General features: G+C 35.3%; 1 protein-coding gene across 2 annotated transcripts in view; it reads right to left on the bottom strand.

Moving 5' to 3' along the window:
• Nucleotides 1-7,168: 7,168 nt before the first annotated feature.
• The window catches only part of ORC4 (origin recognition complex subunit 4), a 79,829-nt gene continuing 63,289 nt past the window's right edge, over nt 7,169-23,708 (bottom strand). Inside the window, exons 6-11 of one of the 2 annotated variants that reach the window (XM_069066739.1) lie at nt 17,010-17,085; nt 15,993-16,078; nt 14,065-14,113; nt 13,341-13,492; nt 10,664-10,837; nt 7,169-7,817 (exon numbers count right to left, since the gene is read on the bottom strand). In XM_069066739.1, the coding sequence (XP_068922840.1) occupies nt 7,680-7,817; nt 10,664-10,837; nt 13,341-13,492; nt 14,065-14,113; nt 15,993-16,078; nt 17,010-17,085 (675 nt within the window). In that variant the 3' untranslated portion in view covers nt 7,169-7,679. The remainder of the gene's footprint in view (nt 7,818-10,663; nt 10,838-13,340; nt 13,493-14,064; nt 14,114-15,992; nt 16,079-17,009; nt 17,086-23,708) is intronic. The other variant, XM_069066738.1, reaches the window with a different exon arrangement.

The raw sequence follows: 23,708 nt of genomic DNA, 5'->3' as shown, positions 1-23,708 counted from the left end.
AACTTTGGCCAAGTGGCTCAGCAAGCAAGAGCACCGGCCTCAGTGCCGGGACTACCCGGATCAAATCCGGGCCCAGACACCCAGCACCACACCCAGAAACAACAACTGGCCATGCTACCCCGAGCAAGCCACTCAACCCCAATTGCTTAAAAAAAAAAATAGTTCAACTTTGATAAGTTCCTTATGATTTCTTTTCCCTGTTTACCTTCTCACGCTTCTCTTGCTTCTTGTATCTGAATGTCAAATTTTCTATTCAGCTCTGGTTTTTTCAGCAAGAATGCTTGAAAGTCCTGTATTCCACTGAATGACCATATTTTCCCCTGAAACAGGATACTCAGTTTTGCTGGGTAGGTGACTCTTGGTTTTAATCCCAACTCCCTTGACCTCTGGAATATCACATTCCAGGCCCTTTGATCCTTCAGTGTAGAAGCTGCCAGATCCTGGGTTATCCTGATTGTGTTTCCACAATATTCAAATTGTTTCTTCCTGCTAGCTTGTAATATTCTCTCCTTAATCTGGGAATTCTGGAACCTGGCTATAATATTCCTAGGAGTTTTCTTTTTAGGATCTTTTTCAGGAGGTGATCGGTGGATTCTTTCAACCTCTATTTTGCCCTCTCGTTCTAAAACATCAGGGCAGTTTTCTTTGAGAACTTCCTGGAGGATGCTTTCCAGGCTCTTACTTTGGTCATGGCTCTCAGGCAGTCCAATAATTTTTAAATTCTCTCTCCTGGATCTATTTTCCAGGTCAGTGGTTTTTCCCATGAGATATTTCACATTGCCTTCTATTCTTTCATTTGTTTGGATCTGTTTAACAGCATCTTGATTTCTCATAAAGTCATTAGCTTCCATTTGCTCCAATCTAATTCTGAAGCAATGATTCTCCTCAGTGAGCTTTTGAGATTCTTTTTCCATCTGGCAAATTCGACTTTTTAAGACATTCTTCTCCTCATTGCCTTTCTGAGCCTCCTTTGCCATTTGAGTCAGTCTGTTTTTTAAGGTGTTATTTTCTTCAGTCAGGCTGTTGACTCTCATTTCATAATTTTCTTGCATTGTTCTCATTTCTCTTCCCAATTTTTCCTCCACTTCTCTTATAATGCTACAGTATTTTAAAGGACTATTTGGAGACTATAAAGGTAAGGAGAACTGTATGAGGTCACTAGATCAGAAAGGAGGGATCAAGAAAATCAACAGGACTTGAAAGAGGATAGTAGAATAGGATATGGGATATGGAAGAATAAGGATGAGGTAGAAAGAGAAGAACATAGTGGGAAGGGTAGGAGGAAAGGACAACTTGTAAATTTTTTCTAAGTCTCAATATATTCATTTGTGTAAGGATTAGTTTGTATTATATGCTCTCTAATTAAGGTTTTAAAAAGTCAAGCTAAACATAACTGCATAACCAAAAAGCTTTCATATACTACTGCTAGGTACATTAGGCACTTTGAAATCAATATTTAAACACAAGAGATAGGGAATGAACCAACTACAATTTCTATGTAGGAATATGAAAGTACAGCTATATGAAGTAGATATTCAAATCACTAGCAAACTCTTTAAAAGACTTGGGATCCTAGACCCTGATCCAGAAGCTCAAAGTTAATAAGTAAAAAAAGAAACAGTTCTGGAATCTCAATTTCCAAAGCTCCAGTACAGCACACTGGTCCCAAGACCAACATTTCCAAATCATTCTTTGCTAGATCAGAATTATTCCATGAAAGTATTGTTAGTTGTATATATAAAAATGAATTCAAACATCAATTATATCACAGAAAAGGAAATTTGTGTTTTCATACTAACAGTAATTATTGTGAAAATCATATTGCTGTATTTTTAAGAAAATATAGTAACATTACAAAAGATAACAAATCACCAATGTAAGATAAAGAGCACAGAAAATAATAACAAAGTTCCTTAAGGTTTTCAGCATGTGTTCTAGGAGGGGAAAAAAGAAGTTTGTATATAATGTCTCCTGCATTAAGAAATTATATATTCCACCAAGTTTATAGAACTAGGCTGTAGACTAGTGCTATAGTTGTAGATTAACTCCTGTTAAAGACAAGAAAAAGATATAGGTAGATAAAATGTAAAAGTTCACTTATATTACCAAAGTCTTAGGTGTGTAGTTCATAGTTATATAAATCTAACCTAATACCTGAGTTAAATAAATACAATTACTCACATTTTATGGTTGATCTATTAAAGACACTCATATTAATTATCTTAACTCTTTTTGCTTCTCAGCACTGAATATAAGGAGAGAATCTGATGGAGGGGCATGAAGTGACATATTTAACAGAGTAACTATGTGCACTGATTCACACATAAGCTATCAGTGCATGTAGTTATCACCATAGTATCGGTACTCTGATAATGCCATTCCAGTATAAAAAGATGAATGAGAAAGCAAGAGAAAGAAGCTTAATTTCAAGAGGGGGCTGGAGGTCAGACAGTAGATCAATGAAGAGGTTGAACTAGGGTATATCTGGAAAAGAAAGTTACATTTTCATGAGACTAATTGGGGCACAAATCTAAAAGCCTCTTCTCTATCTTCATCCTACTTGACTACTCTCCAGCTTTTGAAATAGTTGACCCCCCCTGCCTCCCCAAATTCTATCCCTCCTCCTTGGATGTTGTGGGCATTGCTTGGCCCCCATTCTCCTCCCACCTATCTGCCCACTCCTACTCAGTCTTGTATGCTGATTCATCATCCAGGCCCTCAATTGTGGCTGCACCCCAAGGCTTGGTCCTAAGCTCTCTTCTCTTTTTCTTTCTATACTTTTTCACCTGGTGACCAAATAAGCTTCCATGGCTTCTATTAACATTTACATGTAGATGATGCCCAGTTCTAGATATTCTCTTCTCCCCTAGATTATTACAATAGTATACTAATTTGTTTTTCTTGCTTCAGGTCTCTCACTACTCTCTCCAACCTATAGTATAGCTAGCAGTACAGCAGTCTGTATACTGCTGACAAAATAATTTTCCATAAGCACCTATATGTCCATGAAATTCCCCTACTCAGTCAGTTTCAGTCATTTTCTATTGCCTCTAGGTTGAAATTTAAACTTCCGTTTGGTTTTTTGGTCTGGTTCCATCCCTTCTTTCTAGCTTCCTGCTATCTGTGATCTGGCCATAGTCGCCTTTTTATCTATTTCTCTTGCACAGTACTCCATCTCCTATGTCTGTACTTTTGGCCTGGCTGTCCTACACACCTGGAATTTCCTCCCTCCTCATTTCTACCACATCAAGTCCTTCTCTTTAGAGAAGCACCATACAAAGCACCATCTTTTCTTGAAACCTTTTCCTCAGCTGTTAGTTTCTGTTCTCTCAAACTACATTGTATTTAAAATAATTTTTGCATAATTTTAGATCTTTTAACTTTACATTTATGCTATATATATGTATACATATGCACACACACACACACACACACACACACACACACACGTCTTCCTCTTTAGAATGTAAGCTCTTTGGAAATTTGTATCTCACTTTTGATTTCCACTGCTTAGCACAGTAAGTGGCACAGAATAACTGCTTAATAAGAAATGCTTGGGGGAGACTAGGTGGAGCAGTGAATAGAGCACCGACCCTGGAGTCAGGAGGACCCAAGTTCAAATCTGGCCTCAGACACTTAACACTTACTAGTCATGTGACATTGGGCAAGTCACTTAACCCCAACTGCCCTGCCTTCCCCCCTCCACAAAGGAAAAAAACAAGTAACACTATTCTTCTTTTACTAGAAGGTCTGCAACTATTCTCTTTCTCCAACCCTTTCAAAAATTAGTAAACCCAAATTTTAAAAATTTATGATTTGTCTCAATATTGTTCATTATGACTTATGTCATAATGAATAGACAAAATGTATTCATTTATGAATAACTTGGTCTAGCATTTAGATAAGTGTTATAGGCATCTGGGAATTAAATATTCTTGAATAAAGGGCAGAAGGAATTATAACTTATTATGAAACTAAAAAATTTATTTTAGGCTAGTGGTTAATAAACAATGATGTTTTGAGAATAGGGATGATGTAAGAAAAAATAATAAAGTAGAGCCAAGAGGGCAGAGAAAAGGGAGGAAGTTGAGTGAGTTCTCCCCAATTTCCCTCAAAACAACTTTGAAATTATGCCTCAAAACAAATTCTGGAGGGACAGAACCCACAAAAGGAAAGGGTGAAACAATTTTCCAGCCCGAGATAACATAGAAAGACTACAGGAAAGGTCTGTTTCATTTGGGTAAAAGAGGAATGTAGCCCAGCCCAGACAGTGTCAGAGCAAGCCAGCAGAAGGGTTCCTAGCCCCAACTTAGCAGACCAGCTGTATAGTGAGATGCTTTTAAGGCCTCCATCCCCAAAACAGGAGTTTGGTGGTCAGCCTTGGCAGGCTCTGAGCCCCAGCACAGTCAGCTAAACTAGGTCAGGTAACCCATCAGGTAACCCCAATATAGGTTCTAATAGTCAGCCCTGGCGGGCCCAGAGCAGAAAGTCAATGACCAGACCCTTGTCTCTTCCCTCCTCCCTGCCAGAGCAAGAAGCTTGGGACAGCGCCCCCATGCATCCAAGGAGCAGAGCTCAACCTTAAAAGTTATGAAACAGGCTGGAAAATGAGTAAAAACCAACAAAAACAAAATATCTGATCATAGAAAGTTATGACAGTTAATGGGAAGATCAAAACACAAACTAGAAGAGGAAACAGTGTCAAAACTCCTACATGCAAAGTCTCAAGAAGAAATATGAATTGGTCTCAGGCCCAAAAAGAGCGCTAAAAGGATTATTAAAAATCAAATGAGAAGTGGAAGAAAAACAAGAATTATTCAAAAGAATCATGAAAGAAACCTGGAAAAAGAAAACTCTTTAAAAAGTAGAATTGGCCAAATGGAAAGGAAGGAACAAAAAACCACTGAAGAAAACAACTCCCTAAAAAGTAGTATTGGACAGATGGAAAAGGAGGGACAAAAGAAACTGAAAAAAAAATAACAGCTTATAAATTAGAATTGGGCAGGTGGAAGCTAATGACTCTATGAGATATCAAGAATCAATCAAACAAAATGAAAAGAATGAAAAAACAAAAGAAAATGAAAAATACCTCACTAGAAAAACAACTAACTTAGAAAATAGATCCAAGAGAAAAAATTTAATAATTACTGGACTACCTGAAAGCCAGGACCCCAGAAAGAGGCTGGACAGCATCTTTCAATAAATTATCAAGAAAACTGCCCTGATATCCTAGAATCAGAGAGTAAAATAGAAATTCAAAGAATCCACTGATACCTCCTCAAAGAAATCCAAAAATATAAACTCCCAGGAATATTGAAGCCAAATTCCAGAACTCTCCAGTCAAGTGAAAATATTGTAAACAGCCAAAAAGAATCAATTCAAATATCAAGGAGTTATAGTGAGGATTACATAGGATTTAGCAGCTTCTACAATTAATAATCAAAGGGCTTAATATTTTAGATGGCAAAGGAGCTTGGATTACAACCAAGAATCAACTATCCAGCAAAACAGAACATAATCTTTCAGAGGAAACATGGATATTCAATGAAATAGGGGACTTTCAAACATTCTTTATGAAAAGACAAGAGCTAAACAGAAAATATGATTTTCAATTTTAAGACTCAAGAGAAGCATGAAGAGGTAAATGAGAAAGGAAAAAAAAACAATCCACTAAGTTTATAGACTGTTTACATCTCTACACAGGAAGATGACACTTGTAACTCTGAAGAACTGTATCTTTATTGGAGCAGTTAGGAGTATAAATAGATTGAGGGTTTGAGTGTAAGTTTGAGGGGATGATAAAAAAGAAATTAATGGGTGAGAAAGAAGACTGCACATACAAATTAGTTGAGTATAGAAATCTATCTTACCCTATAGATAAGTGAGAGGGCAGCGGGACAAGAAACGGGGTTGGGGGTGCGGGTGGTGGTAAGAGTGAATAGATGGGTGGGTAGAATGAAGGCGGAAGTGGTGAGAAGCAATACACTGGTCAGGACAGACAGGGTAAAAGAGTAGAGAGACAAAAGTATAAAGTTAGTCATAATAACAGTGAATGTGAATGGGATGAACTTATCCCAAAAGGGAAGAGCAAAGAATGCATTAAAAACCAGAATCCTACAATATGTTGCTTACAGAAAACATATTGGAGGCAGAGAGACACACAGAGTAAAAGCAGAATCATATATTATGCTTCAGCTAAAGTAAAAAAAGGAAGGATAGAAATCCTGATCTCAGACGAAGGAGAAGGAAACGTCAAAGGTACCACAGACAATGAAGCAAAGTCAGTACTTAACGTATATGCACCATATGTTATAGCAGCTGAATTTCTAAAGGAGAAGTTAAATGAATGTTAAGAGAAAACAAATAGTAAAACTATTCTAGTGGGGGACCTCAATGTTCCACTCTCAGAACTAGAAAAATCTCACCATAAAATAAACAAGAAACAAGTTAAGGAGGTAATAGAATTTTTAAAAATTAAAATGGGAAGGGAAATTTATGTCAACAAATCATTTTGCTGTTCAAACATGATCCCTCCATACTTCTAGCCTGTCAAGTAAGTTCCACTTAACACATAGTAGAGAGTACTAGAGTTGGAGCCAGAAGACTTGCGATTAAAATCCTGCCTCCAACACTTAATTGCCTATGTGACTCTTAGCAAGTCATTTAAATAAGTCATTTGCCTAAGACCCTTTCTGGGTCGGTTTTCTCATTGAAAAAAATGAGAGGAGTTAAAATATCCCTGAGTAGGAGCTTTAACCATTTACAAGCTAAATCCTAAATAGGTTCATGATGCTAATTTAATCAGATTTTCAAGGGACACTAAAATCATGTAGCAATAAATGGAAGAGCTCACTTTTAACAGAAATGGAAAAAAAAAATTGCCTGAAATTGTTGAGATATTTTCATTATTTTGTTCCATAGTAACTATTATCAAGTGAATGTTAGGGATACAAAAGACTTGTTGATATGTTCATTTCTACAGTAAAGAAGACATTATACTTAGTTCCAATTTGATGCCAGAAAAAAAGGGACATAAAAAGGAAAAAAACCTAAATAAAATATCCAACATACCATATGAAAAAGACCTGACTGAAATATGCCACTATCATTCCAATGATATTAAGGAAGTTGTCTGGATTGGGAAACTTTATGTTACATGCTGTGAAGCAGAAATTTAACTAGCTTTTCAAAAATAGCAGCACAGAATATATTCTCTAATCCATAACCAAAAAGTAAATATAACCAAAATTTGTTACACGAATTGATAAAAATTGATCCAAAGACTGCAGCTAAATCTTAGTGAGACTTTAGAGATACAGGATTTCTAATATTTGTAATATATTTACCAGTTATCAATTACATGGGGAAAACAGATTCCACCCTTAAAAATGGACTTAAGAAAGAGGGCATGAAAATAAATATAGAATACGAAGCCAATAGACAAAACACAGCTACTGTATCTCAAAGAAGTGACTAGAAAACAATTAAGATCCCTTTTTTCTCAAAAGTTATTTGCCATATTAATTTTTCTCCAATATTAGAATCATTGGATATTCTTAAAAATGAAAGTTAGCTGTGAATATTGGAAAATTCTCATATTATATTTTAAAATACTTGGGAAAATGCTTCTGAAATCCAATTGACTTGTGAAAGAAAGTGATAAGCAATTACTTTAATAATTAACATACATTTCCATAAAGAAAAGGGCAACAATTCAAAGGAATACAAACCAGTAACATATGCAATGATCTAAGGTCTTTGCTGGCATGGAAATGTTTCAGCAGAACTTCTTTCACATTCTTGTCTTCTGAGAGACACTAAAATAAAATATAAGTGGAAGTTGATGTCATCTACAGTAGAAAACTCGAAAGATTAACAGTGTCATGCCAAGGTGTATGGCTGACAATATTAAATGGCAGAAATTCATAAGTAAATAAAAGTTGGTGATTTTTTTAGGATAACTAACCACTAAAATCACAATGAAACAAAACTTCAGTATCTATTTTTTCATTAATTTTGTCAAAGAAATGAACTAAACGGAGAGTTCCTCCTTTTACAAATAAAATAAGACAGTACTTTGAAGTTCAGAAGGGTTTAAGTATATACATGCTAGCCTCTGGACATCACTACTTGAGGAAATTTGGAGAATGATAATGTCTCATTGTGGACCATCTGAAGGACTGAAACAATTTCTCTGACAATCAAACTCAAGCTTTAGGTCATGGAAATGGGACATCTTTTTTGCTTAAAAGACTCCTAAATTTTTCTATTCTGTTCTGTAGAATGTCAAATGCACTGACATTTAAATAATATAAGGCTTATATTTTTAAGCTAGACTGACTACATGACATGCTTCATTGTAGGACAATTTTTTTTTAACCATTTGATTGTGACTTCAACAGAAAATGCACTTAGACATTTCTTGAAGTGTTTTTCTCTGCTGTTTTACCTGAGCGGTAAATAAGACAAGTTAACACCTTCTGGGGAGCTGTAAGGTCTTCTTTTCTAATATAAAGAGCCTTGTAAAATGCTAGGCACATATGGAGTGCAATCTGCACCATTAGTGAGAGTATGTACATTGATAAGATGATGGTGATGATAGTTAACATTTATATAGTGATTACTTTGTGCCAGAAACTGTACTAAACACTTAACCAATGATTATCTCATCTGATTCCCACAAAAACCTGGGGAGGTAGGTTTTTGTTATAATCTCCATTTTGCAATTGAGAAAACTTGAGACAAACAGAGATTAAGTGACTTGCCCAGGGTCACAGAACCACTGAGTATCTGAACTCTGTGTTCCTGAATTTAGTCCCAGTGCTCTCTATCAACAGTGTCACTTATGTTCACTGAAGTATTCATGAGAGAAATAATGTTATGCTTAATGTTAAGCAAAAAGAATTGACTTAAAAGTTAATTTTGCTACTGGATCCCTTCCTCCCCCCAAAAATAAAGGGCTAAAATTGATGATGCTTAATTAAATAAGCACTAACTGAAAATTTTATTGCTTCTTTCCAAACAATGACTTATGAGTTCAACAATGTGATTATTTAATTCCAGAATCTTGTCATTATAGTCACCTGACTAGAGAATGACTGCTAAGATTACAAACTTTTTAAGGAAAGATAAAAGTTGTGTCATTCAAGAACCATTGGTAAAAGTAAAATGATTTTTAAAAGAAGGCAACTGGAAAAGGCATATTTGTGAGGCATGGTATTTGTTGGGGGAAGAGAAACGAATGAAAGCAAAGGGTCAAGGTAATTCACAAACTGGATGATACAGTAGGTGAAGGTGACCCTGGCAGGTGGCTCCTTGCCAATATTTTTGGCCATTTATTTGACAAATAACTCTAACAGTTCTAAAATTATGAATTTTCTCCTATTTTCAGAATTTGGTTTATTATGGAAAATAAACTAGAAATGACAGAACATTTAATTATTATTTTCAATCAATACTGGTCCTCCTCATATATACAGTCCCATTGAAAATTGCACTCCATACCCATGCCTGACTGGAATTTGCAGTCCATTGCCAACTACTATTCTTCTCTGTAACCTATTACTATTTCCTGTAACCATTTCATCTGAAATAACTAGGTTAAGAAAAGATTATTCAAATTAGCAAAATCTAGCACCTAACTCTATTAGAGTAATAAAGGACTTGGTGATCATCTAGTCTGTTACTACTCATGCTGCAGGATAGAAAAATAATGTCCTGAGAAATTAAGTGACTTGCTTAAAACAGGAAGGTATCAAAGGTAAGACTGAAAGCAGGTCTTGAGGATACACTACCAAACTGCAAAAGGCCTATTAAGTACAGATAAACTCTTATCTTTCAGTTCCTTTAGAAAGGCATCTGGTGGCAGACTACTAGGCCTAGAGTCAGGAATTCAAATTTGGCCTCACCTACTTGCTGGCTGTGCTATGCTGGGCAAATCATCTAACCTCAGTAAGCCTTAGTTTCCTCAACTCTAAAATGGAAATAATAATAGCACACACCTCACATGATTGTTATGAGGATGAAATAAGATAATATTAGGGAAGAAAGCTTAGCACAGTGAGACAGCACATAATAGGCACTAAATAAAATGTTTATTCCCTTCTCCTTACATTTTTATCTTATCTCAAACTTTAAGTCATTTAGATCTTGTTTATCAAATGAAAAAGCTCAAAGCCCAATATATATGGTAAAGTTTATAAGTACTGAAAAGTAAATACTGACATTATTTACAAATGTATATAATCTGAATTAGTTTATAACACAAATATATTTATATCTACAAAGAAACAAATAAATTGTAATCATTTACCTATGAAATTTATATTAGTCAAATAATTTACCTAAAATCCCACTATCCAATACATGCAACACAACTGAATTTATCCTTTATAAGCTACTAATTAAAACCAAAACCAAACAAAAAACCTCAGGGCAATTAAGTTCACTAGTTATTGCACATCAATCCCAACAACAAAATGGTACTCTTATGAGAAATATATGATCTGATATTTCAACCCCCTTTTAAAAGTAAACAAAAAAGTATTGAGATAATACATTTTCCATCTTAATACCACAATACTAGAAGCATTGTGCAAATTTTAATTGCTTTCTAAAATTTCATAAAACCAATCTTGATATTACTGCCTTTGTTTAAAATTACCTGAACTGTTTCATTCCATTTCTCTGTAAAGTGCTTGTCTGGAAATTCTTCAGGAAGCGTTAATTGTTCTTTAAATATTTTAAGATATTGTGAGAAACTAAAGGAATTCATTAAATGTATCTGCCGGTGAGAAAATCGTGATTTCACTCTCTTTTCTAGGAGTTCCAGAATATCCTTTAAAAAGTAACAATAATATGCATGTCATAAAGTGTTATATGTCACATTGATAGAAATATTTAAATTATTAGATATAATATGCAAAACTCATTGAGCAACAGAAATGTACACGTCAAGACAATAGAACATTAAAACTGATCTCCGTTACAATTTTAATGCAACCTAGTCAAAAAATTACTCTTTGAGGTTCTTAGTGATTTTCATTGTCACAGCCTCTCACTTTGGATATATTTACAGCTTTATTCACAGCCAATCTTTACCACTCTAACACTTCTGTGACTGTTGAATATACATCCAAAATTTCAATATGGATAAGGCAATCTTATCCAGCTACTAAAAATTAAACAAATGTTTATCTCCTATTCATGCATACCTCAGCAAGACTCTAGACTCTGATGGACACCAGGTTATTTCCTTCATGTGTATGTATCATCCCCTGCCATCTTGGGATGGGGCTCCTAGAGATGTAACAATAACCTTACAGTATACAGCCAATAGAACTATAAAAGATACATGGTCCCCAGGAGGTAAGACATAATAAGGGTCTCCTGTGACCTATTTTCAGTTCTTCATAGGACTCATAGGTAAGTAGTCCTTATGGTAACAAATTCCCAACTGCCTGCTCACTCTGTTCTCTTCCTATATCCTCATTAATCTCCCCCAAACCCTTCTCTACCAACAGTCCATTATAGCCTTTTGCCTTCCTGTTTCATTCATTCATTAGAATACTTATTCTGTTAAAAACCCCAAAACAAATAAAACCCTCTTCTTTTCCCAAGTGTCACTTTAAAATCCTTCCACCTTACTGCACTAAGAAAAGCCTGCCCAAAACAAAAGGCAACACTTCCTTCACTAACCTCTACAAAATTGGCTGTTAATTTCTCTCATGACTTCTCAAGCACTGGACCAGGAAAAAATATGCATAATCCTGAAGCTTTAATCCCACTTTCAGACTATTCTTCAGTCACAACTACCCAGTCATCTCTCTTCCTTTGAGGTTCACTCCATCCATCTTTGTCAAGATCTTCTACAACATTTTCCCTCTTTTCTCAAGGAATTCAGTAATAGGCTCTTTAACCCTAACCCCTGACCTTACACTTAGGTACTTCACTGCCCTTTCAAATACCTTGGCTTCCCAGTTCATCAACTTACTAAAATTGTGTGATTATCATCTAAACTCTCCTTCAGTCATATACACAAATAGTCATAACATTTATAAGTCATACCCTTTATCTGACCACCACCCACAAATGCTTTTAACTTTCATGATCCAACACCCCGAAATTCCTTTCTCTTGTCATGACATTTAGAGGATACACTGCTCTTCCTAAAGCTATTTCTCACCATCTCTATTTCCTATAATTTTCTCAGCTCTACCAATCTATCATCCTCTCTGTTTATCCTTCTCTCTTCAGTCTTAAAACTCTCCTTAACCAGCTTAGCCAAAATTGTGGGATATTCTTGAATCTCTTTACTCTTTGTCTTATGGCTTGTCCCATCCTGCAAAATCTCAGTTAGTGATGACCCATACCATCTGTCTTCTCTATTGCTGTTTGTGGGTCAGCTAGGTGGCACAGTAAAAATAAATGAATAATGAATAAAATAAAACAATGAAAAATGAATAAATAAAAAGCTCTGGGCCTGGAGTCAGGGGGTAATAAAAGCACCTATCTCCTAGGACTGAGATGAAGTTCAAATGAGATAATAATTATACTTGGCACATAGTATGTGCTATATAAATGTTAGGTATGATGATGATATGCTAAAATCACCTGGAAAAAGCCAGACAACTATGCTGTTAAATTTGTTATCTCATCTCAAATGGACTGTCACTGATACACAGAATTCTTTCATTTAATTCTTTTGTCACTGACATTATCACAATATGCCCAAATGCCTATTCCAAATATCCTCTTTCCTCAGAATGCCTAATCTGTAAAATGGAAATAATAACAGTACCTGCCCCACAGGGTTGTTGTGAGGATCAAGTAAGGTTATGTATTTTAAGCAGTTTGTAAAATTTAAAAAGCAGTACTCCTACTCCTAATTATTATTAATTATCCACTGTAACAGCTGTTCCAATCTCTATTTGAAGAAACATATTAGATTAGATTATCATTCTTGTTTATGGTTGATGTTCTTCTATGAAGGTGAAAAGGTAACAGCTGTTGAGCTGCAGAGGTGAAGAGATCTCCTCACTGGCGGCCCTCCATCAATGAAGTTACAGGTTCAGATTCCCTCCATCTCCAGATGGACATCAGAAGCCTCTCTATATTGGCTGATGCATAAGAAGTGCTCATTATTTTGATGAAATCCTCTGTACTTCCTAAACCACTCTGTGCTTTCACATTTGACTGCATCATTTTGATTTTATATTTCTTTTTTTTAAAGTTTAATAACCCGATGTGTAGCCTAGAAATTAGCAAATGATACTCAAAATACAAAAGGTGAGAGATTACATCAAGGTTATTAAGTTCAACTGTATGGAAGACTGACTTACCAATCTACACGTAAGACCAATAACAGCCACAGGAGTCTGTGCTGACTGAGAAATATCAAAAAGGTTGTAGAGAAGCGTTTGGTTTTTATGATGTGCAAACAGATCAAATTCATCAAGGATGAAGATCACAGGGCAACTGTTAGTCCGGTCACCTAAGATTAAACCAGAGTTTAAAATGGAAAGATAAATACATAAAACTTCTTTACATTTCCAAACTACTTACATCATATTTATAAATGCATTGTCTTTGTAAAGGAGCTTTTAGGATCACATATCCAATGTTAATGAAGAAACATTACAATAGAATTTTTCTTCCTGCAATGAATCAATAATAAACTTACTCTCAAAAATGGCATCAAATATTTTGTTAAGTAGTACCTCATGTAGTTAGCTATCTCTCTTATGAGTATGGATTACTGCATTTATTTTGAAACATTATAAATATGTAGGCTTTTGCTGAATTGCCTTTTTCTTTTTAAAGTTTTGTTATAAGAGATAGTTCATTAGGTAGGGGAAGGAGTGGTATATATATGGTAAAGAATGTAATGTAAATATAAAACCTATCAAATAGAAATAAAATAACTATAATATACTATAATAATCTGTAATACATAACATATATATACACACATGCATATGTATGTATGTATGAATAAGTGTCTATGAGAAAATTCTCAGTCTCAATTTATTTTCCATGTCGCATCTTAATTTTATTTGTAATTACCTTTTTTTAAAGCTTCCAGAAGGAAAGAAAGATTTTCGGCAAAAGATCCCTATAATAAGCAATAAATAAAAAAAAAAAAGACCATGAGAAGCCTTAAAAGAAAAGGTAAGAGAAAAGAGTATATCCTTAGACAATGCATTTATGCATCTATCCTTAGATAATGCATTTGTCCTTTATAATATGCTTGATGAGATACTTGGCAGTAATTGGTTAACACCAACAAAATAAAATGAACCATAACTCTTAAATTTAACCAATTCCACAGCAGGACACATATAATACCACCATTCTGCATTCAGTAAATAGCTTGGTTAATAACAATTATATAGTAACATAACGACCGACAAGGATTTTTAGTAGTTAATTTAAGGCATTTTAGCATTAATATCTCATCTGAAAAGAAGTGCAGTGAAGTGGAAAAATTCTCAGAAGTTATTTTCCCCACAAATGGTAATAGAAGACATTTTTGGGAAATTTTTAAAATTTTTCTTAAGCATACCACACATTGAAAGAAACTGGTTAAAATCTAAGTGTTTTTACTTTAAACTTTACTTTCTCCAAGTTGTTCCAAATTTTGGCTCATTCTATGCTTTGTGTAGAACAACAGAAGTGAACCGTTATCTTGAAACATAAGTCAGTATGTTTCATTCTAGGTGAGGCCAAACTAATTGATCTTGCTGGAGAACTGGCCTTGGCTTTCAAATAAGCTATCAGATGAAGACTTTCTTCAAATGGTATTTCCCCCATTAAAACATAGAATGTGGAATTTGTATATGAAACCAAATGTCTATTTGACTCTGGCCTATACCCAAAACATTTTTGTATGCCATTTCTGTATTATAGATAGGAATGTAAAGACGAGCAGATGTGTCATCTAGATGTTGCAGTTTGTGGGTCGGGGCTTTGTTAATATATTCCTTTTTAAAGTTCATTAGTCCTAGCAAACAACTTTAAATTCCAGCAGATGTAAATGAGGAGACAAGAAAAAATTTACTTTCTCTTTTCCTAACCAATATTGCTGATAATAGAGCAAATTATTAGCATTTCAGCTTTCCTTTTCCTTCCTGAAATTGAAGAAGGTAATGATAAGCAAGAAAATATCCAAAAGACAAATAGTAGTAGGGAGAAAGAATATGAATAATCACAAAACTAACTGATCCATTTCTGGAGAATCAATAAAAATGATTATCTATGCACCAATATCAAACTGTTTCATGTACAATAGTGTCAAATATGTATTTTAAGTCAAAATAACAATGAAACATTTTCATAATATTTTCAAAATACATTTAGATTTCTATAAATGAGCCTATAGTGTTTTTTCTTTATATATAAAAAACAAATTTTTATTTCATTATGTCAGTTATTTTAAAATTACACAAATATCCCCAAATATTAATTGGTCGGCAAATATAACCGATTTATCTAAAACCAGAGTATGGATGAGTTATTCAATTATGTTTATTAGAAGATTTTTGATTAAAATTAATCCAACTTTCTACTATTTGATCCTTCAACACTGTTTCCTACTTCCTGCCCAAAAAACATAAATGATAAAAAGAAAAACGAAAAGTCACTGACACTTTAGTATGAATGACCTTGTCAAAAATTTGTAAGAGATCATCTAAATATATTTTATTGATAAATAAATTAAGGTCTAGACGGGTGGAATGGATTTCCTGATACCATATTATTAATGTACATTTAACCCAGAGTTCTAAATATATTCTGGCTGCCATGTTAAAATAAAAATCTCAAAAAAAGGGAACCAAATTCAGAGTTTTAATATCAAATATGTAGATATCTCTATAATAACTGGTCACCAGCAAAACCCAATTTGGAATCCTACCTCTTAACATTATAAATATATATATACAAAATCAAATCGAACTTGAAATTCAATTTGAATATATTAAATTGGTACTTACAAAAATTTTATCTCCAACTACATTTTCCAGACATAACTGCTTTGTGATTTCTTTCAGAGCAATTTTATCATTGGTCTGCAGCAATCCTGAAGTAAAATGTTATTTTAAAATATTAAATAAGAGTTGGATCTAATATGGTATTTTACAGAATTAGTTATCAGGAAAAAATTAACAAACAGTTTTTCTAATATTTCTTTTTATCAATAGTGAAGGCATTTGAGGTCTCTTCCAGCTTTAGATCTGATAATATTAAAGGAGTGAGATAATTGTAGCAAATATTCCTAAAACACAAGTCTTAACAAGTTATTCCTCTGTTTAATAAAGTCTGGTGGCTCCTCATTACCTCTAGGATGAAAATATAAACTCCTCTGTTTGGCACAAAAAGCCATTTACAACCTGACATGAACCTACCTTTCAATCCTTATTATATATTACTATCATTCCCACACACTATTTCACTTCACAGTGGTTTTCCTGCAGTAATCCATATAACATTTTACTCTCGTCTCCCTCTTCACGTCAATTTCTCAGAAACTCGAATGTCTTTCAAAATTCAGCTCAACACCACTCCCAAAATGATGTCACTCCTGATTTCAGTAGCAGCAAGAGTCTTCTCCCTAGAATTGGTTGGCATGTATTTGATTTGTATATACCTCTATGTTTACAAGGTGTTTTCCTTGAATAGAATATAAGCTCCTTGAGGACAAGGATTGCTTCATTTCTCTCTATATACCCCTAGCACATACCACTGTTCCAGGCACTTAATAAATATTTGCTCAAGGACTAAGTGATATGCAACAAAGTTTTGTGTTTTAGGTTCCCTTCGTTTGCCTAGTGTTTTCTTATTTAAGAAATTAAAATAGTGGGTACAAGCTGTTGAGGCAAATCTTGGAATTGTTTACAAAATCTGGATTTCTAAACTATAACTATAAATACAAATTCTTATATAATATTATAGTGAGTAATGTGCAAATAGATGATATTGTTTCTGAATGCCATCAACATGATAATACTTACCATTTAGGTGAACTTGCAAAACATTTTCTCTCACTTGTTTTATTTCCATGAGTTCTTTCAAAGCTTGATTTAATATCTATCCAAAAAAAGCCAAAAAAATTGGTAGTATGCAAAATTTTTTATACAAGATGAAAGATTTAGAGATCTAAATATACAAGTTTATAAGAGCAGTGTTATAAAGGTATAATCATCCTGTTTTCTAGTTTTAAAAAACTGATAAAACTTTTGATCATAATTAGCTTTCCATATTTTAAATAATAACTGATATTTATGTAACATAAGAGTTTTTTTTACCTATTATCGCATTTGAACCTGAAAATGGCCATGTGAGGCAGATATTATAATCTCCACTTTAAAGATAAGAAAAGCAAGCTCAGAAATTAAATGTCTTGCCCACTGCCAGATAACAAAAAAAAAGCAGGAGACAAGATTTTAATCACTGAAAGTTATCAAGTGAGACATTGATTAAATTCCTTCTCTAGGGCTTCTTCTTAGAGAGCAATGTTACCCTGAGTTTTGAAGGCTGTATCAGCGTGATACAGCCTTCTTTCTTAATTATTTCTTAAAAACAAGCTGTGGTGGATCCTACTAAGATGGAAAGGCTTTTAAGCATTGGCCCATGTGAGGGATTCCATGTTTCTCATCCAAGAACTAGACTACTAGTTAAGTTCAGAGAGGCTTCTTAGAAGTCTGCCTACACCAAATCTTTTCCAGTACCTCTTGAGATGCAGTGTGATATAATGAAAAGAAAATTAACTGGATTTGAAATCAACAGACCTCAGTTCAAGACTTAACTCCACTACTGTCTCCCTGTGTGACGATGAGCATGTCATATTATTTCTTTGACCTCTGTAAAATCAGGGGGACTTGGCCTAAGTTCTTTCTAGTTTGAATTGCTATGATTCTATGAGTATCTATTAAGTTATAGAAGAGCTGCTATCTCTATAGATCTAGGGAAGAGCCATGCTGGACAAATTCCTGATTCTTTTCAGATCACAACATTTAGAATAACTTCTGTGCAATCAATTCTGTCCATTTTCTCCCTATCCTTCAAGGCCCAAGTTTAAAATACTAACATTTCCATTAAGTGACTTTGTGCATCTCATATTGCCCCTCTCATCTCCTCAACTGGACTGTGAGTTCCTTAAGGGTAGGGAGCATGTCTTATTTTATTATCTGTATACCCTTTGTCTCATTCTCAATACACAAGTATTAAATAAGGGGGAAATGTTATCAAGAACAAGAGATAATGACAAGACAAGCTGAAAGGCTGATTTCATGCAGATGACAACTAAAGTCTGTATTAGAGAAATCTGAGTTTACAGCAAAAAATGGTTATCAACTGAAATTATGTTTTCATACACATGAATAAAAACTGAAAACATTTAGACAATCATAAAATTGTTAACATCAGTAGGGATCTAAGCTAGTGGAATGTATATAAGATATAGAAAGTTCCACCTAATTAAAAATGCTTTTGGTATTGACCCAGCAACAGACTAAATCTGCTGTGTGAGAATCAACATAGTAGACTGATGACCAAGTTATGCCTTTTGGCCATGGTAAGCTACAAAACCAACATTGTCACAAAACAGGCATCAGAATACCAACTGTTTCTACCGTGGCAGAAGATACTAATAATCATGCAATTCTTAGCTTGCCTATAAATCTAACTATTATATGCTATTTGGCCAATGATCAACAAGTAGACGACTGGAAGAACAAACAATTCAATATAGGTTAAACATGTGTAGTTATGCAAAACATTTCCATATTAGTCATGTTGTGAAAGTCTATCTATATTACCCACCATCCTATCCCACTCCCCATGTATTCTATTTTTCTCCTTTGACCCTGTTCCTTTTCAAAAGTGTTTGCTTCTGACTACCCTCTCCCCCAATCTGCACTCCCTTCTATCATGACTCCTCTTATGCCCTTCCTCTCTACTTTCCCTTAGGGCAAGATACCCCACTCTAAGTTATTCCCTCCTTTTTTTTTTTTAAAGCAATTGGGGTTAAGTAACTTGCTCAAGGTTACATGGCCAGGTGTTTCTGGGTGGGTGCTAAGTGTCTGAGCCCGGGATTCGATCTCCAGGTCTTCTCAACACTGGAGCCGGTGCTCTTACTCGCTGTGCTACCTGGCCGCCTAAGTTATTCCCTCCTTAAGCTAAATTCAACGAGAGTAAGGTTAACTCATTCCCTTTCACATACTTGCTCTTCCCCTCCACTGTAATAGCTTTCTCTTGCCTCTTTTATGTGAGATGATTTACCCTATTATATCTCTCCCTTTCTCCTCCCAATGTATTCCTCTCACTTCTTAAATTTCATTTTTAGATATTATCTTTTCATATTCAACTCACTCTGTGCCCTCTATGTATACATGTACATACATATATATACACATACACCCACCCATCTATATACACATATATATTCCCTTCAACTATCCCCATAGTGAGAAAAGTTTCATGAGTTACAAATATCATATTTCCATGTACGAATGTAAACTGTTCAATTTTAGTAAGTTCCTTATGATTGCTCTTTCCTGTTTACCTTTTCATTTCTTGATTCTTGTATTTGAAAGTCAAATTTTCTGTTCAGCTCTGGTCTTTTCACCAATAATGCTTGAAAGTCTTCTATTTCATTGAATGACCATATATCCGCTGAAGTGTTATACTCAGTTTTGCTGGGTAGGTGATTCTTGGTTTTAATCCTAGCTCCTTTGCCCTGGGAACTCTGGAATTTGGCTATAATATTCCTAGGAGTTTTCTTTATGGAATCTTTCTCAAGAGGAGATTGGTGAATTCTTTCAATTTTTATTTTACCTTCTGGTTCTAGAATGTCAGGGCAGTTTTCCTGGATAATTTCTTAAAAGATGTATCTAGGCTCTTTTTTTGATCATGGCTTTCACGTAGTCCAATAATATTTAGATTATTTCTCCTGGATCTATTTTCCAGGTCAATGGTTTTTCCAATAAGATATTTCACATTGCCTTCTATTTTTTCATTCTTTTGGATCTGTTTTATAATATCTTGATTTCTCATAAAGTCATTAGCTTCTATTATAGATTCTCCAATCTAATTTTGAAGGAATTATTTTCTTCAGTGAGCTTTTGAAATTCCTTTTCCATCTGGTCAATTCTGCTTTTTAGGGCATTCTTCTCCTCACTGGCTTTTTGGACCTCTTCTGCCACTTGAGTTAGTCTATTTTTAAGGTGTTATTTTCTTCAGTATTTTTTGTTTGGATCTCTTTTAGCAAGCCGTTGACTTGTTTTTCAGATTTTCTTGCAACGCTCTCATTTCTTTCTCTTCCCAGTTTTTCATCTACTTCTCTTGATTTTTTTTTTTTTTTTTGCTTTTTGGAGGGCCCAATGGCACAGGCTAGTTTTTGTGTTAAGTGTCTGAGATCCGATTTGAACTCAGGTCCTCCTGACTCCAGGGCCAGTGCTCTATTCACTGCGCCACCTTGTTGCCCCTTTTACTTGATTTTCAAACTCCCAAGCTCTTCCATGGCCTGCGACCAATTCATATTTTTCTTGGACGCTTTTGATGCAGGAGTTTTCACTCTGTTGTCTTCTGGTTCTATGTTTTGATCTTCTTTATCACCAAAAAAAAAATTTCTATAATCTGACTGCTCTTCTTGCATTTGCTCATCTTGACAGGCAAATACTTGACCTTTGAGATCTTCACCATGGTAGAACTCTGCTTCACAGAGAGTGCTGTGTCCCAAATTTCTGGGGTTTTGCACAGCTGTTGTCAGAACTTCTTCTAGGCACCTCTCTCACAACTGTGAGGAGAACACCCTCTCCACATCCTGAACAAGCTCTGCCACACCAGCGCTCCTCATCCCAGGACTGCCTCCCAAGACCCAGATACAAGCAGGCAAAGCAAGAGAATCCTGCCTCAGTGTCAGCAGAGAGATTCCTGCAATTGTCTGCTGCTCAGCTCCTTGTTCCCCCCACCATCTGTGGACCTGGAGCTCTGGAAGCAGCTGCCACCACCACCTCCGCCATCCTGGGGGCAGAGGCCAGATCACACACTTCTCTTACCCTGATCCAATAGTTTCCCCAGTGACCTTTTACTTTCTCTTTGGTGTTTATGAATTGAGAAGTCTGGAAAACACCATAGCTGCCAGTGATTCGATTGCCTGGGGTCTTCTCCAGCCACTCTGTGCTGCTGGTCTATGCTGGTGTGGCCCATGTGGGACTGATAGACATTTCCTGTTGGTTTGCCAGACTGCCCTCGGCTGGAGATGTATTTCATTCTGTCATTTTGTGGGTTCTGTAGCTCCAAAATTTGAAGAGAGTAATGTTTTACAGGTATTTGAGGTAACTGGGGATAATTTCAAGTAAGTCTCATCTTGGATCTACCTCAAATCAGCAACTCTTAGATTTCACTGGAAACTTAAATCCAGGATGAAGAACAGCAGGATGATCACACATCCTTATTCATGGAAGCTACTCCTCTCTGAAATAAGCTGAAGATCACATCAAAATTTCTCAGTTGCCATATCACATTATTGATTCATACTGAGCTTACAGTTCATTAGATGTTCCAGATCCCTGAAGACAAACTGCCATGCCTTCCCAATACATTAGGAAACTTATTTTTCGAGGCCAATTGCAAGACTTTGAGTTTTTCTCAATTAAATTTCATCTCATCAGATGCACCTCAGTGTTCAAGCTGGTCAAGATCTTTTTGGACTCTAGTTTTCCCTAATTTGTCATGTGAAAATTTGATAAGCATGCCATCTATGCCCTTTTCTGAATTACATTAAATAACATAGACATAACCATAGGTTGCTTGAGCCCTCCATTGGAATCTCCTGTCAAGGTGACACTGAACCATCAAGAATTATTTTTGAGTCTAGATATTAGGGGTCCTTACTATCTTTTCTTTTTACTTCTATTTAGCAATACTGAATTATCCCTTTTTCATTCTGCCCTCTGCACTACCAACATCATTCTTTTTTTTTTTTTTTTTTTTTTTTTAGCAATTGGGGTCAAGTAAATTCCTCAAGGTTACACGGCCAGTTATTTCTGGGTGGGTGCTAAGTGTCTGAGCCTGGATTCGATCCCAGGTCATCCTGACTCTGGGGCCAGTGCTCTTACTGTGCTACCTGGCCACCCCTACAAACATCATTCTGCTAGGCACAGAAAAGATAAAGTATAACAGTTCTGCCTTTTTATAATCACTGCATATCATCATTCCAATTTCTTTTCCTTCAAACTGTTAAAAAAAAAATCCCTATTATACAAAACTTTCCTATTTAAACTTAGTTGATTAATTCTAAGAACCCTGATATTATTCTGTATTTTTTCTCCCTCACTGCCCTTGTGTTTGACATTCATAACAAATCTTTTAAAAGTTTAAGTTGGTTGGCAAGTTTCCTGTGTGTCCACCTCAGTCTCTTTAGACAACTGTCTCTTTTTTTCTTCAATGAAATTATTTCATTTTATGATTTCAAAAACGCATTCTTGAGCACTTCCTACTCCTCCTAATCTGACTTGCCCTACATAATTTTACTCTGCATCATCATGCTTATCTTTCCTTTGAACTCTTTGGAATTTCGTCTCCTCAAATCTAAGAGGCATGTCAGTATATCCAGTTATCTTCCCTTGCTCTATCATAAATTCACATTTCTGTCTATGTCTCTGCTAAGACCTGATCTCCTTATCTTGTTCAGGTAGGAAACACAGAAGCCACTCTTACACCTGATCCTACTTCTGATCAACATGGGAGTTTTGGCCTGCTTCGTTTTTGATCTAAGCCAGTTTGCCTCCTTGTTTGGACCCCTGTTCCTAGAAGCTCAGTATTTTAGTGCTGGTCTTAGTACAGACACTTAGCTTAGAGCAATGAAGCTCAGAGCTGCCAAGTTCAAGTGATTCACTAACCTCAGCTTCCCTGGTAATGGAGATTATAGGGATATGTCAACATAACCAGATCACAAATTATAGAAAATGCTATTGTGATTACTCTCTGGCTACTGGAGTGAATGCTATTACTACAGGTAATTAAGAGTTGAGTGTAAATCAACTACCTTAAAGAATTCATGTATGTGAATATATGTAACATGTATAGGTTACAAGATAAGCAAACTATATAAGCTAAAAATACGGAAATATATTTAAATTACCACAATTGCAAAACAGATAATGGATGTAGACTGGCCAATGAGAAACCAGTCCTTCAATTATATGCAAACATTCTCAACCTGGTTTCAATCTAGGTGACCATGCTGGAACTTGGGGTAGTAAGATTTATGGGCATGTTGACTATGTGCATGATGACAAGAAATCCTTTAATTTGCTGGAGGGTAGAACTGATGACTGAAAATTTGCTAAATTAGAACTGAATTTGTATACAACAGACTTCCCTCTTTCTCTTGTTACTTTGTGGATGAGATGAGAAAGGATGACTTTGAGTTGTTCCCCAAAGCGTTAGATGGAGTACGGGAATGAGCTATGTCTTGAACCCAACCACAGTCGAAGTGAGCACACATGCAACTTTGTCTCTTCCTTGATTTCAGGGAAATTAGTTATAAGACTGAGAATGCCCAGTACACTTAGGCTGCTCACTCTAAGAAGTAAATCTAAAGGTAACTTTGTGAGGACTCAACAAAGAGAGAAAAGGAATTCTAAGCCTGGTTGAAGGGAGGTACTGCTCTGTAATGTGTGTTTTCTCCATGTAGGCCTCATTAC

This window comes from Petaurus breviceps, unplaced genomic scaffold (assembly GCF_028583685.1).
Source record: "Petaurus breviceps papuanus isolate PSGF00001 unplaced genomic scaffold, PetGlider_PUasm1.0 90723, whole genome shotgun sequence".
NCBI classification, from domain to species: Eukaryota; Metazoa; Chordata; class Mammalia; order Diprotodontia; family Petauridae; genus Petaurus; species Petaurus breviceps.
This window is presented reverse-complemented; position numbering and strand designations above follow the sequence as displayed.